Source organism: Arachis stenosperma, chromosome 6, assembly GCF_014773155.1.
Source record: "Arachis stenosperma cultivar V10309 chromosome 6, arast.V10309.gnm1.PFL2, whole genome shotgun sequence".
Classification (NCBI taxonomy): domain Eukaryota; kingdom Viridiplantae; phylum Streptophyta; class Magnoliopsida; order Fabales; family Fabaceae; genus Arachis; species Arachis stenosperma.
The window spans coordinates 141082507-141095255 of record NC_080382.1 but is presented as its reverse complement, the minus strand read 5'-3'; the positions used below and the strand labels follow the sequence as shown (position 1 = coordinate 141095255).

The following is a 12749-nucleotide window of genomic DNA, read 5'->3' as shown; positions in this document are numbered from 1 at the left end:
CACCATTCTCTCCAAGTAACGAGTAACTAGTAATTAGCCATATAAATGGATGAGTCCGGGGTTGAAACTAAGTATATTTTGTTGTTAATATTTATTTATGTTTGGTTTTAATTTTGATAGTTCTAATTTATTTAAGAAAACTAGAAAAGCAATTGAAAATTTCTTCTAACTTTTTTTTAATGGACTTAATACATTTATAAAAACTTTAAGCATATATACATTATATTCAAAAAAAAATTTCATAAGACACAATAAGACAAAATTATACAGATGTGGATTAAGAAAAAAAAATGTGACATAATTTTTTTTTAAAAATATTATTCGTATACTAAAATTAGTCTCTAAAATTACTTACTAATGTATTTGTGTATAAAATATAAATACATGTATAATTTAGTTTATAGTTTAATTATTTTGTTAGTCTCTATAGTTTTATAAAATTTTTAGTTAGGTCTCTATACTTTTTTTCCTTTTAATTGAGTTCTTACACTAATTTTTTTTTAATTGGATCCTTACACTTTTTTCTTTTATTTGGGTCCCTGTACTAATTTTTTTTTAGTTTGGTCTGATGGTTTCAGTGGCTAAGAGAAGGGGGTTGAATCTTAGCCCCCCTTTTGCTTGAATACACTTTCTGGTCTTTGAGGAGACTTTTTTTGTTTTTGTCTCGTCCCTAGCCACGAGACTTTTTTACTTTTGTCTCGTCACTTGGCACGAGACATTTTTTATTTTAGCTTCTGTGCAGCAGAAACAGAAATGAAGTAGAGAGAGAAGATTACACCCAGATATATCCTGGTTCAACTACTAAGTACAATGCAACCTACATCTAGTCTCCATCACAACAATGATGGAATTTCACTATAATCATCCAATTTACAAATTGTAAAGTGCTAACCCAACTTACAAGGGGATTCCCACAGAATCATGAAATACAACATAGATGTACAAAGAAACTCTAAGGACATCTATGACTTTTTCTTTTAATTTTGCACTCTCTGCCTTTTTCTGCTCTATGGCTTTTTCATACAAACCTCACTGTTTGCCTTTTTCCATGAGACTCAAGATATGACAAAATTAAACAGAAAAATACTAAACAGAATACAATGAAGGAGAAGAAAACTGCTAGCTTAGGTAGCTCTGAGACTTCTGTGTCTTACACTCTCAAATCTTACTCCTTGCTTCAAACCATGGTTGTTCACCCTTTTTATAGAAGAGTGAAGCCTCCACAGTTGAAACCAAACAAACCAAGCTTAACTTATTCTCCATGCAGAACAAACCGGTTCGGCTAGAGAGAGAGAGAAGAGGTAACCCATGCAAAAACCAACATGCAAGTACCTCTAGTCCTTCCTTGGTCATCACCCTTCATCAATCCGAGCGCTCCATCCTTGGCTTGCTCTCTAAGATGGATTTCTGGCCCTTGATGTTTCATGATGATGATGGCTTCATCTGCTCCAATCTCTGCCTCTTCCATCACTTCGCTACTCTAGCTACTTCCTGTGGTGGTTGAGCAGAATCAGAGACAAGTCATCCTCCAAGGATCTTCCTTGCTGGCCGAATCTTCATCAACCATTTTTGGTATGAGGAAGCCAAGATTTTATCACAGAATCTTACCATAAGTGATGCAAATCTTAGCCACAGCATACTTTTCTTTTGTTATGTTTTCTTGCCATCATTAGTTCGATGGTCTTGAAGCATGCATCTTCTTCTTTCATTCGGTCTTCCATTGTTTCCTGGACAATAACCAAAGCAAATAGAGAAAGAGATGAGAGAGAGAATAAGCAATCTTGGAAGAAAAGCAATTAAGTGAGTTAAACCAATTAATTGGTAAAAGTTGCTTTTACTTCCATTAGAGTGGCGTGTAGCAAGAATCATAATTATTCCCATCAAATCAAAGTCAAATTTTCTCTCATAGTTCCCATGCAATAAATGGTAATATAATGAATTTGAAATCCATCACATAGTTGAAATGGGTTCCGTTGAAGGCAAACCTTGCTTTCATTCAAATTTGGTTTCGGACCCATCATGCTTGCCTTCAAGCAATTTTAATTTTGGGCTTATAATAACAAAATTCATCCTGGCCATTTAACACATCATAAATTCAGCTACATATATTAAACCATTTTTGTACCAAAGCTGATGGATTTAACCAATTGGGCTTAAGTAACAATTTCTGGCCCAAATTATACCTGCACAGCAAAATTAATTAATTAACATATATGAATCAAAATTAGATTAATAATTTTGCTGTTAATAATGTTTGATCATCATCAATTTAAATTAGAGTTTTCCAAACTCATCATGATCCTCATAAAATTAAGCCAATTACACCTAATTGAACAAAAAATTTGGTGCAGGGATCTAATTAAAAGGAAAAAAAAATATAGGAACCTAATTGAAAATTTTGTGAAATTATAAGGATCAACAAAGTAATTAAACCTTAATTTACTTTTAATGTATATTTATATTCTAACATATATTTTATGGTGAAAATTCAGGTGTAGTCGACTTCACGTGAAGTTGATATCTGAGAGCTGTTAGATGAAAATTTAGTTATTTTCATCAAATAAATCAAATTATCTAACGGCTCTCAAGTATCAACTTCACGTGAAGTCGACTTCACCTGAATTTTCACCATATTTTATACTGATAACTAATTTTAATGCACACCTAGTATATTCAAATGTTTTTACCATAATTACAGTAGGCTTTTATTACATTCACACTACAGACTAATTTCAAACGAAATAGGTATGGTAATGAGACGAGGATGGATATTTGATTATCCATATTCATTTTAAAATTCATATGTTAGTCTCACTTTCTTTTTTTTTGGTGGTATTTTAATTTTTGTCAAATAAAGATTTCTTACTATTTTTACAAAAAGACAATTTAACTATATAAAAAAATTACTTTAGTTTCTGATCTTATTTTTTGTGAGACAATGCAATCCGTTTGTCATTTTCACCCTCTAACTCGTAACAACAAAAATATATTCTCCATGTGGATATTTTTTTTGTCAGTATTGAAATAGGATTGAAAGTCCAAGAGAAGAACAAACTAAATATAAATAGCATAGGATAATGTAGCCCCTCTTTCATTCTCTTTGAGGAGTTTCACTAAATTTGAAAATGGACAATCCAAAACAAAAAAATCAAGTATATTCCCCATATTGATTATTGAAACTAGAAAATATTTTTGCTTTAGAGCAGCAACAATAAAATGTGATCGTTAAGACTTAAGACAAAAAAAAAGTTTCTAGAGCATTACTATTTGCCCATACCCTGCTAACTGTGGCAGCAAGGACTCTGTGCCCGTGGTCCATTTCAATTGGATCACAAAATGGAGAAGAGCCATCTTAGTCCTACCACATTTACCAAAAATTAAAAATAAATAAAACAAGTGAATTTCTATCCTTATTCTAATAGTGTGTTCGAAAAAGATAAAGATGAGAAAAGAATTTTATTCCTGTGAAAAAATTAATTCTAATTTTATTTTAAATTTAAATTCATAATTTAAAACAATTGATTTTGTGAATGAAATAAATTTTATGCTCTCTACTATTTTATCTTTGTTGTTTCTTTATTTGTCTTCTTTTATTTGTTTATTAAAAATAATTTTGACATTTTAATTTTTAAAAAAATAAAATTATAAATTAAACCTCTTTTATAAGGATGGTAATACTACCCGAATCCGCAGGTACCCACCCCGCTCTTATTCATTCGGGGTGGGTAATTATCCGCCCTGCACCGGGGCAAATTCTTGAGAGGAACGGGACGGGACGGAGTCGGATTTAGGTAATACTCACATACCTGTTCCGCTATATATATAATATATATATAATTTTAATATATAATATGTATAATATATGTAAAATAATTAGTAAATGATTAATAATATTATATCATATTTAAATTTTTACTTTAATTTATGTTATGTATGTTATGATGGTTATATAAATTTTGAAATTTAATTTTATTTATTGAATTTTAATAATTATAGGGGCGGAGCAGATACTCGTAGGGGCGGGTTAGGGTTCAACGTTTTACTACTCACAAATAAAAACAGAACGGGTTCTATGCGAGTTGTTGTACGACAAGATAGAGTCGGATAAAACAAAAATATGCCCCTACCCACTTTGTTACCACCCAACTTTTTTTATTTGATTTAGTTTGAATATTAATGTAAAAATTAAAAATCTTTTAAAAGTTAAAAATTATACTTTTATTGTATTCTAAACTTAAAAAAAATTCATAAGAATTCTATTTTTAAGGAAGTCCAAACACACCCTAAGAAAGGTCTAATGTGTTATGGGAGATTCTAAGCTAAGCATCACACAAAGATGCTAACTTCTAAATATGTCATATTAATCTTCTTCTGCTACCATCTCACACTTTACAAACCAACGAAGTCCGAGGATGATTTAATTGGTATATAGTATATACTTTATTTTTCTTAAGCAACAGTTGGGGAATCCGATGAGCTCTGTTTATCTAAGGCTTGTCATTTTTATTTGGTATATTTTTATAGAGATCTTAGAGTAGTAATATATTAATATTAGAGATGTTTATGTGTCAGGTAAAATTAGATTTGTTTTGATTCAGATTCGGTTTTAATATATATCGAATTTATTTTTTTGAATTTAACTCGGTCTTAAATCCGATGAAATCTAATTATTTTTGAGTCACAACTATATCAGGTCTAAATTGAGTGGAAATCGGGTCTTTAAAACTTTAAGAATAATTTATAAAGAAACTTATTTATGATGCACTTATTTATAAAGAAAAAATTTGTTACCGAAAAATGGATATCTATATTTGAACTTGAATTTGTCTATAAATTCTAATTTGATACTTGTTTGATATATTTTCTAATTCAACAAATCTAATTAAACATAAAACAACAAGTTTATAGTTAATATAACATAATATTGAAATAAATTTAAAACATATATATCTTTTTTAGTTCCCTTATGCTGCGTTTGTTTGATGGGACACAGACACTAATACATAGACACATTAGTACACGTTAAGGGCGTTATCGGTTCGGTTTGGTTTGGTTTTGGACCAAAAACTAACCGAACCGATATATTTGGTTCCTACAGACACACAACCGTTCGGTTTATTGCTTTTACAACAACCGAAACGAACCGAACCAACAGCGGTTTGGTTCGATCGATTTTTTCGGTTTTTAATTCCTAATGAGAAGAATATGAATCACAATAATTAGAGGTTTAAAATAGTCAATAAACTGAAATAATAAGAATAAAATATTAAAATGGTTAGGGGTTGAAAATTTTTGTTGTTAGGTTAAAAATTAAAATGGCTAAAACATTGAAATGTATGCATATCTTTGGTTCGGTTTGGTTCGGTTCGGTTTCTATCAAGCTAACCAAAAACCGAACCAAACCGATCGGTTTTGTTAGAAAAAAAAACCAATTTTTTTCGGTTTTTAAATCGGTTGTTACAATTTTCGGATCAATTTTGCAGTAATTTTCGGTACGGTTCGGTAACTTACACCCCTACTATACGTACACCGTTTGTTTGCTGAGACACGGATTTTTAAAGGACACAGTGACACACAAACATACATAAAATACATATATATTTGTGTCCTTAAAAAAAGATGAGACTGAGATACATTGAATAAGACAAATATTTACTCTTTTATCTTTAGTAATTTACTCTTATCCTTATTTCATTGGTAATAATATAGGGATAAAATTAATATTTAGTTTATACTGGTGTGTCTTATCCAATATCACCAAACACAATAAAAAATTTGTGTCTCTTTGTGTATATATCTCTTTGTGTATTTATGTCTGTATCCATATATTTAAATGATAATAAACAAATGCAGTTTTAGAGTGCACATGGGTGAAATTGAATCCGTCTTGATCCGGATTCAGTTCAAAATAATGACTATGTTTATTTTTAAAATTTTTACCGAACTCTAAATCCAATAAAATCATATCAAATTAACTCCTAAAATATTTGAAACCAAACCAGATCTTCGAATGGGTTAAACTATGTATACTCCTAACTAATATAAAAAAAAAATAAGAAAAAAGCAAACCCCGTTTTATTATCAAAGTGGTACCTTACTTCCAGATACCCAAAGGTCAAAAAATAAGATTGAAAAACAATTGAGAAAGAAAATATAAACACAATTGTCAATTAGTCTTTAAAAACTTTTGTAATAATAAAAATTCTTTAACAACCAATTTTAGGTGTTTACTCTTTTTCTATTTGATCCTCTGAAGAAAACAAATGATCATATCAATTCGCTTATCAGGTTTAAAATTTGCATTAGTTAAAAATGATTACTATATAAACAAAAATATAATAAGCCAATGCAAAAGTTTTGGTTTATATTATTTTTCAATTACAATTGAAAAATCAGTAATAATAAATTAAAATCCAGAGAAAAAATTTATCTTATACTCTTAGTGACTAAAAATATCCAAAAAGGGAAAAGAAAAGATAAGTAATTTTTATAACTAAATTTATCCATTCACTCCAACGATCTCATCTGCAGACTTATGGTGATTCACCTTGGCTAACCCATTCCCACGCGCCACCGCAGCCATCGACGGTGAGTGTACCGACTCCACTACCGTCGCAGCCCCCAATTCCATCTGGCAAACCCTAACAGCGCCAATCAACCTCTCCGGCAGCTCCTCCTCCTCCTGCGCCTCCACAACAAAACCCATATCGATCGTAACGCTCGTCACGCACCCCAACGCGATTCTCAAAATCGCGTTCGCAATCGCACTGCTCCCAATGTCAACGTCGATTTCCAAGTAGTTACTCCCTCTGTGGTAGTTACACGTAACCGCTTTCCCTAACAAACACGCGCTGTGGTTTCCAACGGCTTTTCTAACGATCCACGGTCCCTTCACGATACGGTTCACAAGCTTAAACCGCTCGTTCCTGAACCGGTCATCTCCGTTAACGAATCGGTCCAATAACGAACCGGACCGAATCGGTTCTTTCGTTGCGAAGTAGAACACGGCACTGTGGTGGTCCTTACCGTAGGGAATTTGAAGGTTCACAGCGAAAACGAAGCTCTTGAGGGAGCGACCTAAGGTGTGTGATTTTCTGAGCGCGTGCGACACGCGATTGTCAGAGCGTGAGAGGACGTTGTCGATTCTTGTGGTGGATTTGAGCCAGTCCATGCCGGCCGGCGAGAGGAGGTAGTCACCGGCAGGGGATTTTTGTTGTTTTGTGAAGTAGTTGACGGAGCGGAGGGAGAAGACGTCGCCGGGAGGTGAGGCCCAGCCGTTGGATCCAGTGTGGAGGTCCACGTGGCGGAGTGATCCTCCGTTGATTGATTCGGAGATCCATTCCGGTGTTCCGCCGCTGTTGGTGGTCGTGTTGCCGGAGCTCCGGCGAGTGTTCCTCTTTTGGCACATAATAACTGATTATTATGATTGAATCTGTTCTGTGATGCGTAACACTGTGCAGCACTGAAACGGAACGTGCTTTTATACGGAGAGTGCGGAAGGGTTGAAATGTAAAATTAAATAATTGAAAATGGCGCCCTGAAATTTTTTGAATTTACGAGGGAGACCCTTTTGATTTTTGAAAAAGAGCCAGCTACCGAAGGCATAAAACACCCTGGCTTAGTAGTTAGCGCTTTTCTCCTTTCCCGTACCAGTATTTATATATGTAATCATATACATGTACAAGTTGGTATAGTACATATTTTAACGAGTAAGAAATGTTTATTTCTTGACATAAAAGAAAAGAAATGCTAATTTGTTCGTTCATGGAAATACTACGCTTTAAGAATTAGAAATAAATATATAAATAAAAGTTACTGATATAACATATAAGACTTAAATTTGGTATTATTACTAGTGATTTTTAATATGACTATATTATAATAATAAAATTGTTATACATTTAAATATTTTTTTATTTAAGTTTATCTAAGTGGATTCAATACTAATAAAAATCACTCTTACTAAAAGAGTATAATTACACGCACGTCTTTTTCATTGAGCTTTTTCTCAAACTCGTTTTCGCACGGAGCGTCTTCTTTTTCGTCTTTTCTTCGCGTTCCTCTTCCTCCTCCTCCTTTTTCGCATTTCTTCTTCTTCATGTGTTTTCTCCTTATTCTTATCCTTTTGTTGTTGTTGCTGTTGTATTTTTTTTTTCTTTTCCTCCTTCTCTCTCTAGCATAGAAACAGTAGAAGGTAAAGAGAAAGAGTTTTGAATTATGCAGAATAGAAATGAACTGAAGTTATATTCAAAATGAACCAAAAATTAAATTCAGAATGTAAACTCGTTTCAAAACAAGTATAGACAAAATTGAATCATGAACAAAAACACATCCAAATCCATCAAGTGATTTTGTGCATTATGTGTTTCTTCTTCTTTATTTGATTAGATGAACAAGACAAGAAAAGAAGAACATGATGAGAAATTTTGAGGAAATTTTTCTTCTTCTTCTCTTTCGTTATTGTAATCATCAACAACACCAACATTTTGAATTGAATTTAAATTTATATAATGGACAATGTTCGATTCATTTAGTATTATACATTGGTTTCGCTTTGATAATATTTTCGATTCATTCTAGATGCATATGTTTCTGAATTCGAATTTATATAATGGACAAATGTTCGATTCATTTGGTATTATACAATGGTTTCACTTTAATGATATTTTTGGTTCATTTGTAGTCCAGGTGTGTTGTCGATAAATAATTTGTCCCAATGATTGGAATGGTTTTCAAGACAAATTGAATGGAATGCAATGAAATTTAATACAATTGAATAAAGTGATAATAAATAATTTCATTCTTTTTTGCAAAAAAAAAAGACTCAATTATTAACAAAAATATATCAAAATTATTTAAAGAATAAAAAATTTGGTCAATATTTATTAGCAGCATCAAGTGAACTTCAATTAACACACAAATAAACCGAAATAAATTAAGAAATGAAGCGAAATTACTTAATGATGATAGCAAAGAAAATCAGAACTAATAAAGATGTTCGCAAAATGGATAACGAAAAAAAAGATGAGGAGGAGGAGAAGAAGAAGGAGAAGAAGAAGAAGAAGGAGCGCGTAGTTTAAAAAGTTGTTATAACAATTTGGTTAGACTTGATTAAATATTTTGTTTAAATATAAAGCTTTATTCTTATAATAATTATGGTGATTATGCAAGTATTATTAAAACTAAAATTATATTTTTTATAGTGTAGTAATATTTTTTTAAATAACACTATTTAAAAAGTATTGTTTTACAATAAAAAAATGTTATTTTAATTTTAATAATATTTTTTAAAATACTATAATCATCCTAATTACTGTAACGTACTCTTACTACAATGACCTTTATTACTGATGGCTCTTTGAAAGTATTTCACTCACTAAAATTGTCTAGAGAAAAAATCACCCTAACTCTTGTTCTTTTTTAAAAAACCAAATAAGAAAAGTTATCTTGTACTCTTCATAACTTGAAGCAATCCACCTGTGATATTGTTTTAAGAAGTATCATTTTCGGAAAAATATGTGCATGAAACTTGGCAATGAAAAGAAGATTATAAAAACACAAAAATACTACTTATATATTAAAATCAGCCATTATATATTTATATATAAATACATATATTATTTAACTTATTTTTAATATATATTTTATATTTTAATTTATATTTTATATTAATGACTGATTTTGGTGTATAGATAACTTTATTCTTAAAAGAATAAGGTATTGCAACTTGAATATATTCCATAAACATATTTATAGAAAACGTTGGTAGAAGTTTTGTATAAATGTATCGCCATGCTATTAAGTATTTTGATTTAAGTAGTTAGACTATAACCTTGACGAAATAGATGTTAGGGCAGTCGTTTCCCTACGCATCTCACATTCCTCAGAACTCTTTTCTTAGGATTCACACAACGGCATGGTGGTTATTCATGGCCTTCAAGCTTTCATCGCTCCGTTTTCTTGCGACGGGGTCGTTAAATTTCTGATTCCCTAAAGAAACCAGATAATCTATAAAAGTGTTCCAAAATATATATATATATATATATATATATATATATATATAGAAAACTTAATTATTTCAAACTGTTCTATATTTTTTGTGGTCTTAATTATGTATTAATATGATAGTGAAATGGGTTTCAACTTAATTACTCAAAATTGATGTTCAATTATAAGTGTGAAAAAAGTTTCAATTTGTGGAAAAATTTTGATAATTATATAAATAAATTTGATTATTCACCATAATTGTATTAAAATAATCAAATGTAAATGCAAAAAACTAAAATTTGATTATTTTAATGAAAAATTGGAGTATTTGGATGCGGGCAATCCTTTTATAAATCAAAATATATGGAATGAATATGAAAAGTGGAGTATTATGTTTGATTTGATTTGGCTTACTCAATTAAATGTCTAAAATCGACAACTCACACTCTTTTTTGTGCTCCATAATATTAGATCTAGTGTAAAATTTTTACTTTTTAAAAGTAACTTATAAAAATTAACTTTTAAAAGATGGCTTTTTAAAAGTTATAACATTTATATTTAGTAAATTAAATTAAAAATAGCTTTTAATAAACATAAATTGTTTGGTACAATAGCTTTTAAAATTTAAAAATACTATAATAGATATAAATCTAAGTATTAAATTTGAAAATTAGTTAATATATGAGGTTATATTAGACTTTTAAATTTTGAAAAATACAAGCCAATTTTAAAAAATTCTATCCTCAGTGCTTTCAAAAATACCTCGATTTTTTAAAAACTACAAGCACAAACACGTAATATTTTTGATTTACTAAACATAAAATAAAGAATTTGAGCTTTTAAAAAGTACAAACATCTCTTCAAAAACCTTTACCAAACCAAATCTTAGTTGCCCTCACTGCCATTGAATCAAACTGAGACAAAGGAACAGCTAAGCATATCGTCATTACAGAAAAGCCTTCTTGTTAGGGTTCTTTTCCTTTGTTTATTTTCCATAACTACTCATAATCATAATAGCAACAGATAAGAAGACTTATTTTTAACAAAACACACGTGGAACAACACAACGTAGAAAAGATGATTATGAAACGTTGGAAAGACGATTTTAAAATAGTCCAAAAATTAACGACGCTTTTAAAAATTGTGTGGAACATTTGGGACTTTTTTATAATAAAATATGGATGAAGATGATTTTGATTTTTCAGGTAAATTTTGGAGATCAAAATAGTATTTTGGATTTTTCTAATCCTGGGAGACTAAAGGTGTGTTTGGGGTTCACGTTGAGGAATAGAGAAGCCCGTTTGAGCGTCTTGAACGTTCCACTTTTATATTTGGCAATCTTTTGGAACTCTCAACCTAGAAGTGCTTATACCTCTAAACGTACGTTTATCAGAAGCAAAAATTTCTAGCTTATGCGTTCACGTTGGAAAAGTTTGGTTATCATTAAGAAATTAGATGATAATTTTTTTCCTTTTCTACCAACTTTATCCTTTATTTTCATTCTATAAAAAAATACAAGCAACCATATAACTTTTACAATAGTTCTTTGTGCTTCGTTCCAATTTTTTCCATACAAATTTATTTTAATCACGGTCCAAATAAAAAATTTATTATTTTTTGTTTATATAAATTCTTTGTTCTATCCTTTATTGTACTATATTTATGTTGTGTATAAATTTTTTTATTTTTTATTTGGTTTTATTCGTATGAATTTTATTTACTTTTTATTATATTTTTCTTATATAATATATGTTGTTGATCGTAATTATTATATACGATGTTTGCATGTTTTTTTTCGTCTTTATTATATACTAATTTAAGTAACAAAAGAATCATAAATAATAAAAATTTATAGTCTAAAATGGTACTAAATTAAAGAATACTAACGGTACTAAAAAATTTATAGAACATTTTCTTTTTCTTTGACATTATAAAATGTATAATACTATCTTTTATATTTTTATTTTTTATTGTATTTATTTTATTTATATGATAAATATTTTTTATATTATTTTTTTAGTGTTCTGTTTTTTCATGTATATTATTATTTTTAATTGTTTTCTAATTCATATGAATTTTTTTTATTATATGAATTTTTTTATGATATCTCGTATTATTTTTTATGTATTTTATTAGTGTTTTATCATGTCTCTTAATAAGATCTATTCAAATATCTAATGTAAAATAATAGAATAATATAAAAAATTATTTAAATTGATGTCTCTTTTAGTAATTTTTCATCTAAAAGTGATTTTGAGTAGTATAATCCAAACAACATTTATTTTACTATAATCCATTTTAATATAAAGATTGCCAAACATAAATCACGTTAACACAAACTTACTTTTCATCAAAAGCAAGTTTGCAAAATCAATTTTATACAAACTATAGTTTGCAAACTATAATCCAAACACACACTAAGCTAATAAACTCTCTCTCTTATGGCAAATATATTTTATTAACTAAACTATCATTACTCAAAGTTAACTACACACCAAGTAGTATGAGTATGATTCACATTGATCTAATATATTTTCCCGAAACTTTTTTTTTTTCACGATTTACAATATTTTAACAAAAAATCGTACTTGGAAAGATTGATACCAATTCAATTAAACCTAACCAATATTAAATTATTAATAACTAACGAAGAGAATAAGGGAAACGACAACAATTACATTGCATAGTATACGCCCTCTTGGATTACATAATGAGATGTTATCTCTAACTTGTTCCAAATTTTTATTATAAAATATACATCC

General features: G+C 29.6%; 1 protein-coding gene across 1 annotated transcript; it reads right to left on the bottom strand.

The window, feature by feature from the left end:
* Positions 1-6356: 6356 nt before the first annotated feature.
* On the bottom strand, positions 6357-7602 carry LOC130933288 (protein ENHANCED DISEASE RESISTANCE 2-like). Its single transcript, XM_057862866.1, has one exon. It carries the CDS (start codon positions 7406-7408, stop codon positions 6500-6502), a length of 909 nt encoding a protein of 302 aa, XP_057718849.1. The 5' UTR covers positions 7409-7602; the 3' UTR covers positions 6357-6499.
* Positions 7603-12749: the final 5147 nt, after the last annotated feature.

Coding starts and splice junctions, on each gene's coding strand:
- LOC130933288 (XM_057862866.1), bottom strand. CDS start 7,408: ATGTGCCAAAAGAGGAACACTCGCCGGAGCTCCGGCAACACGACCACC.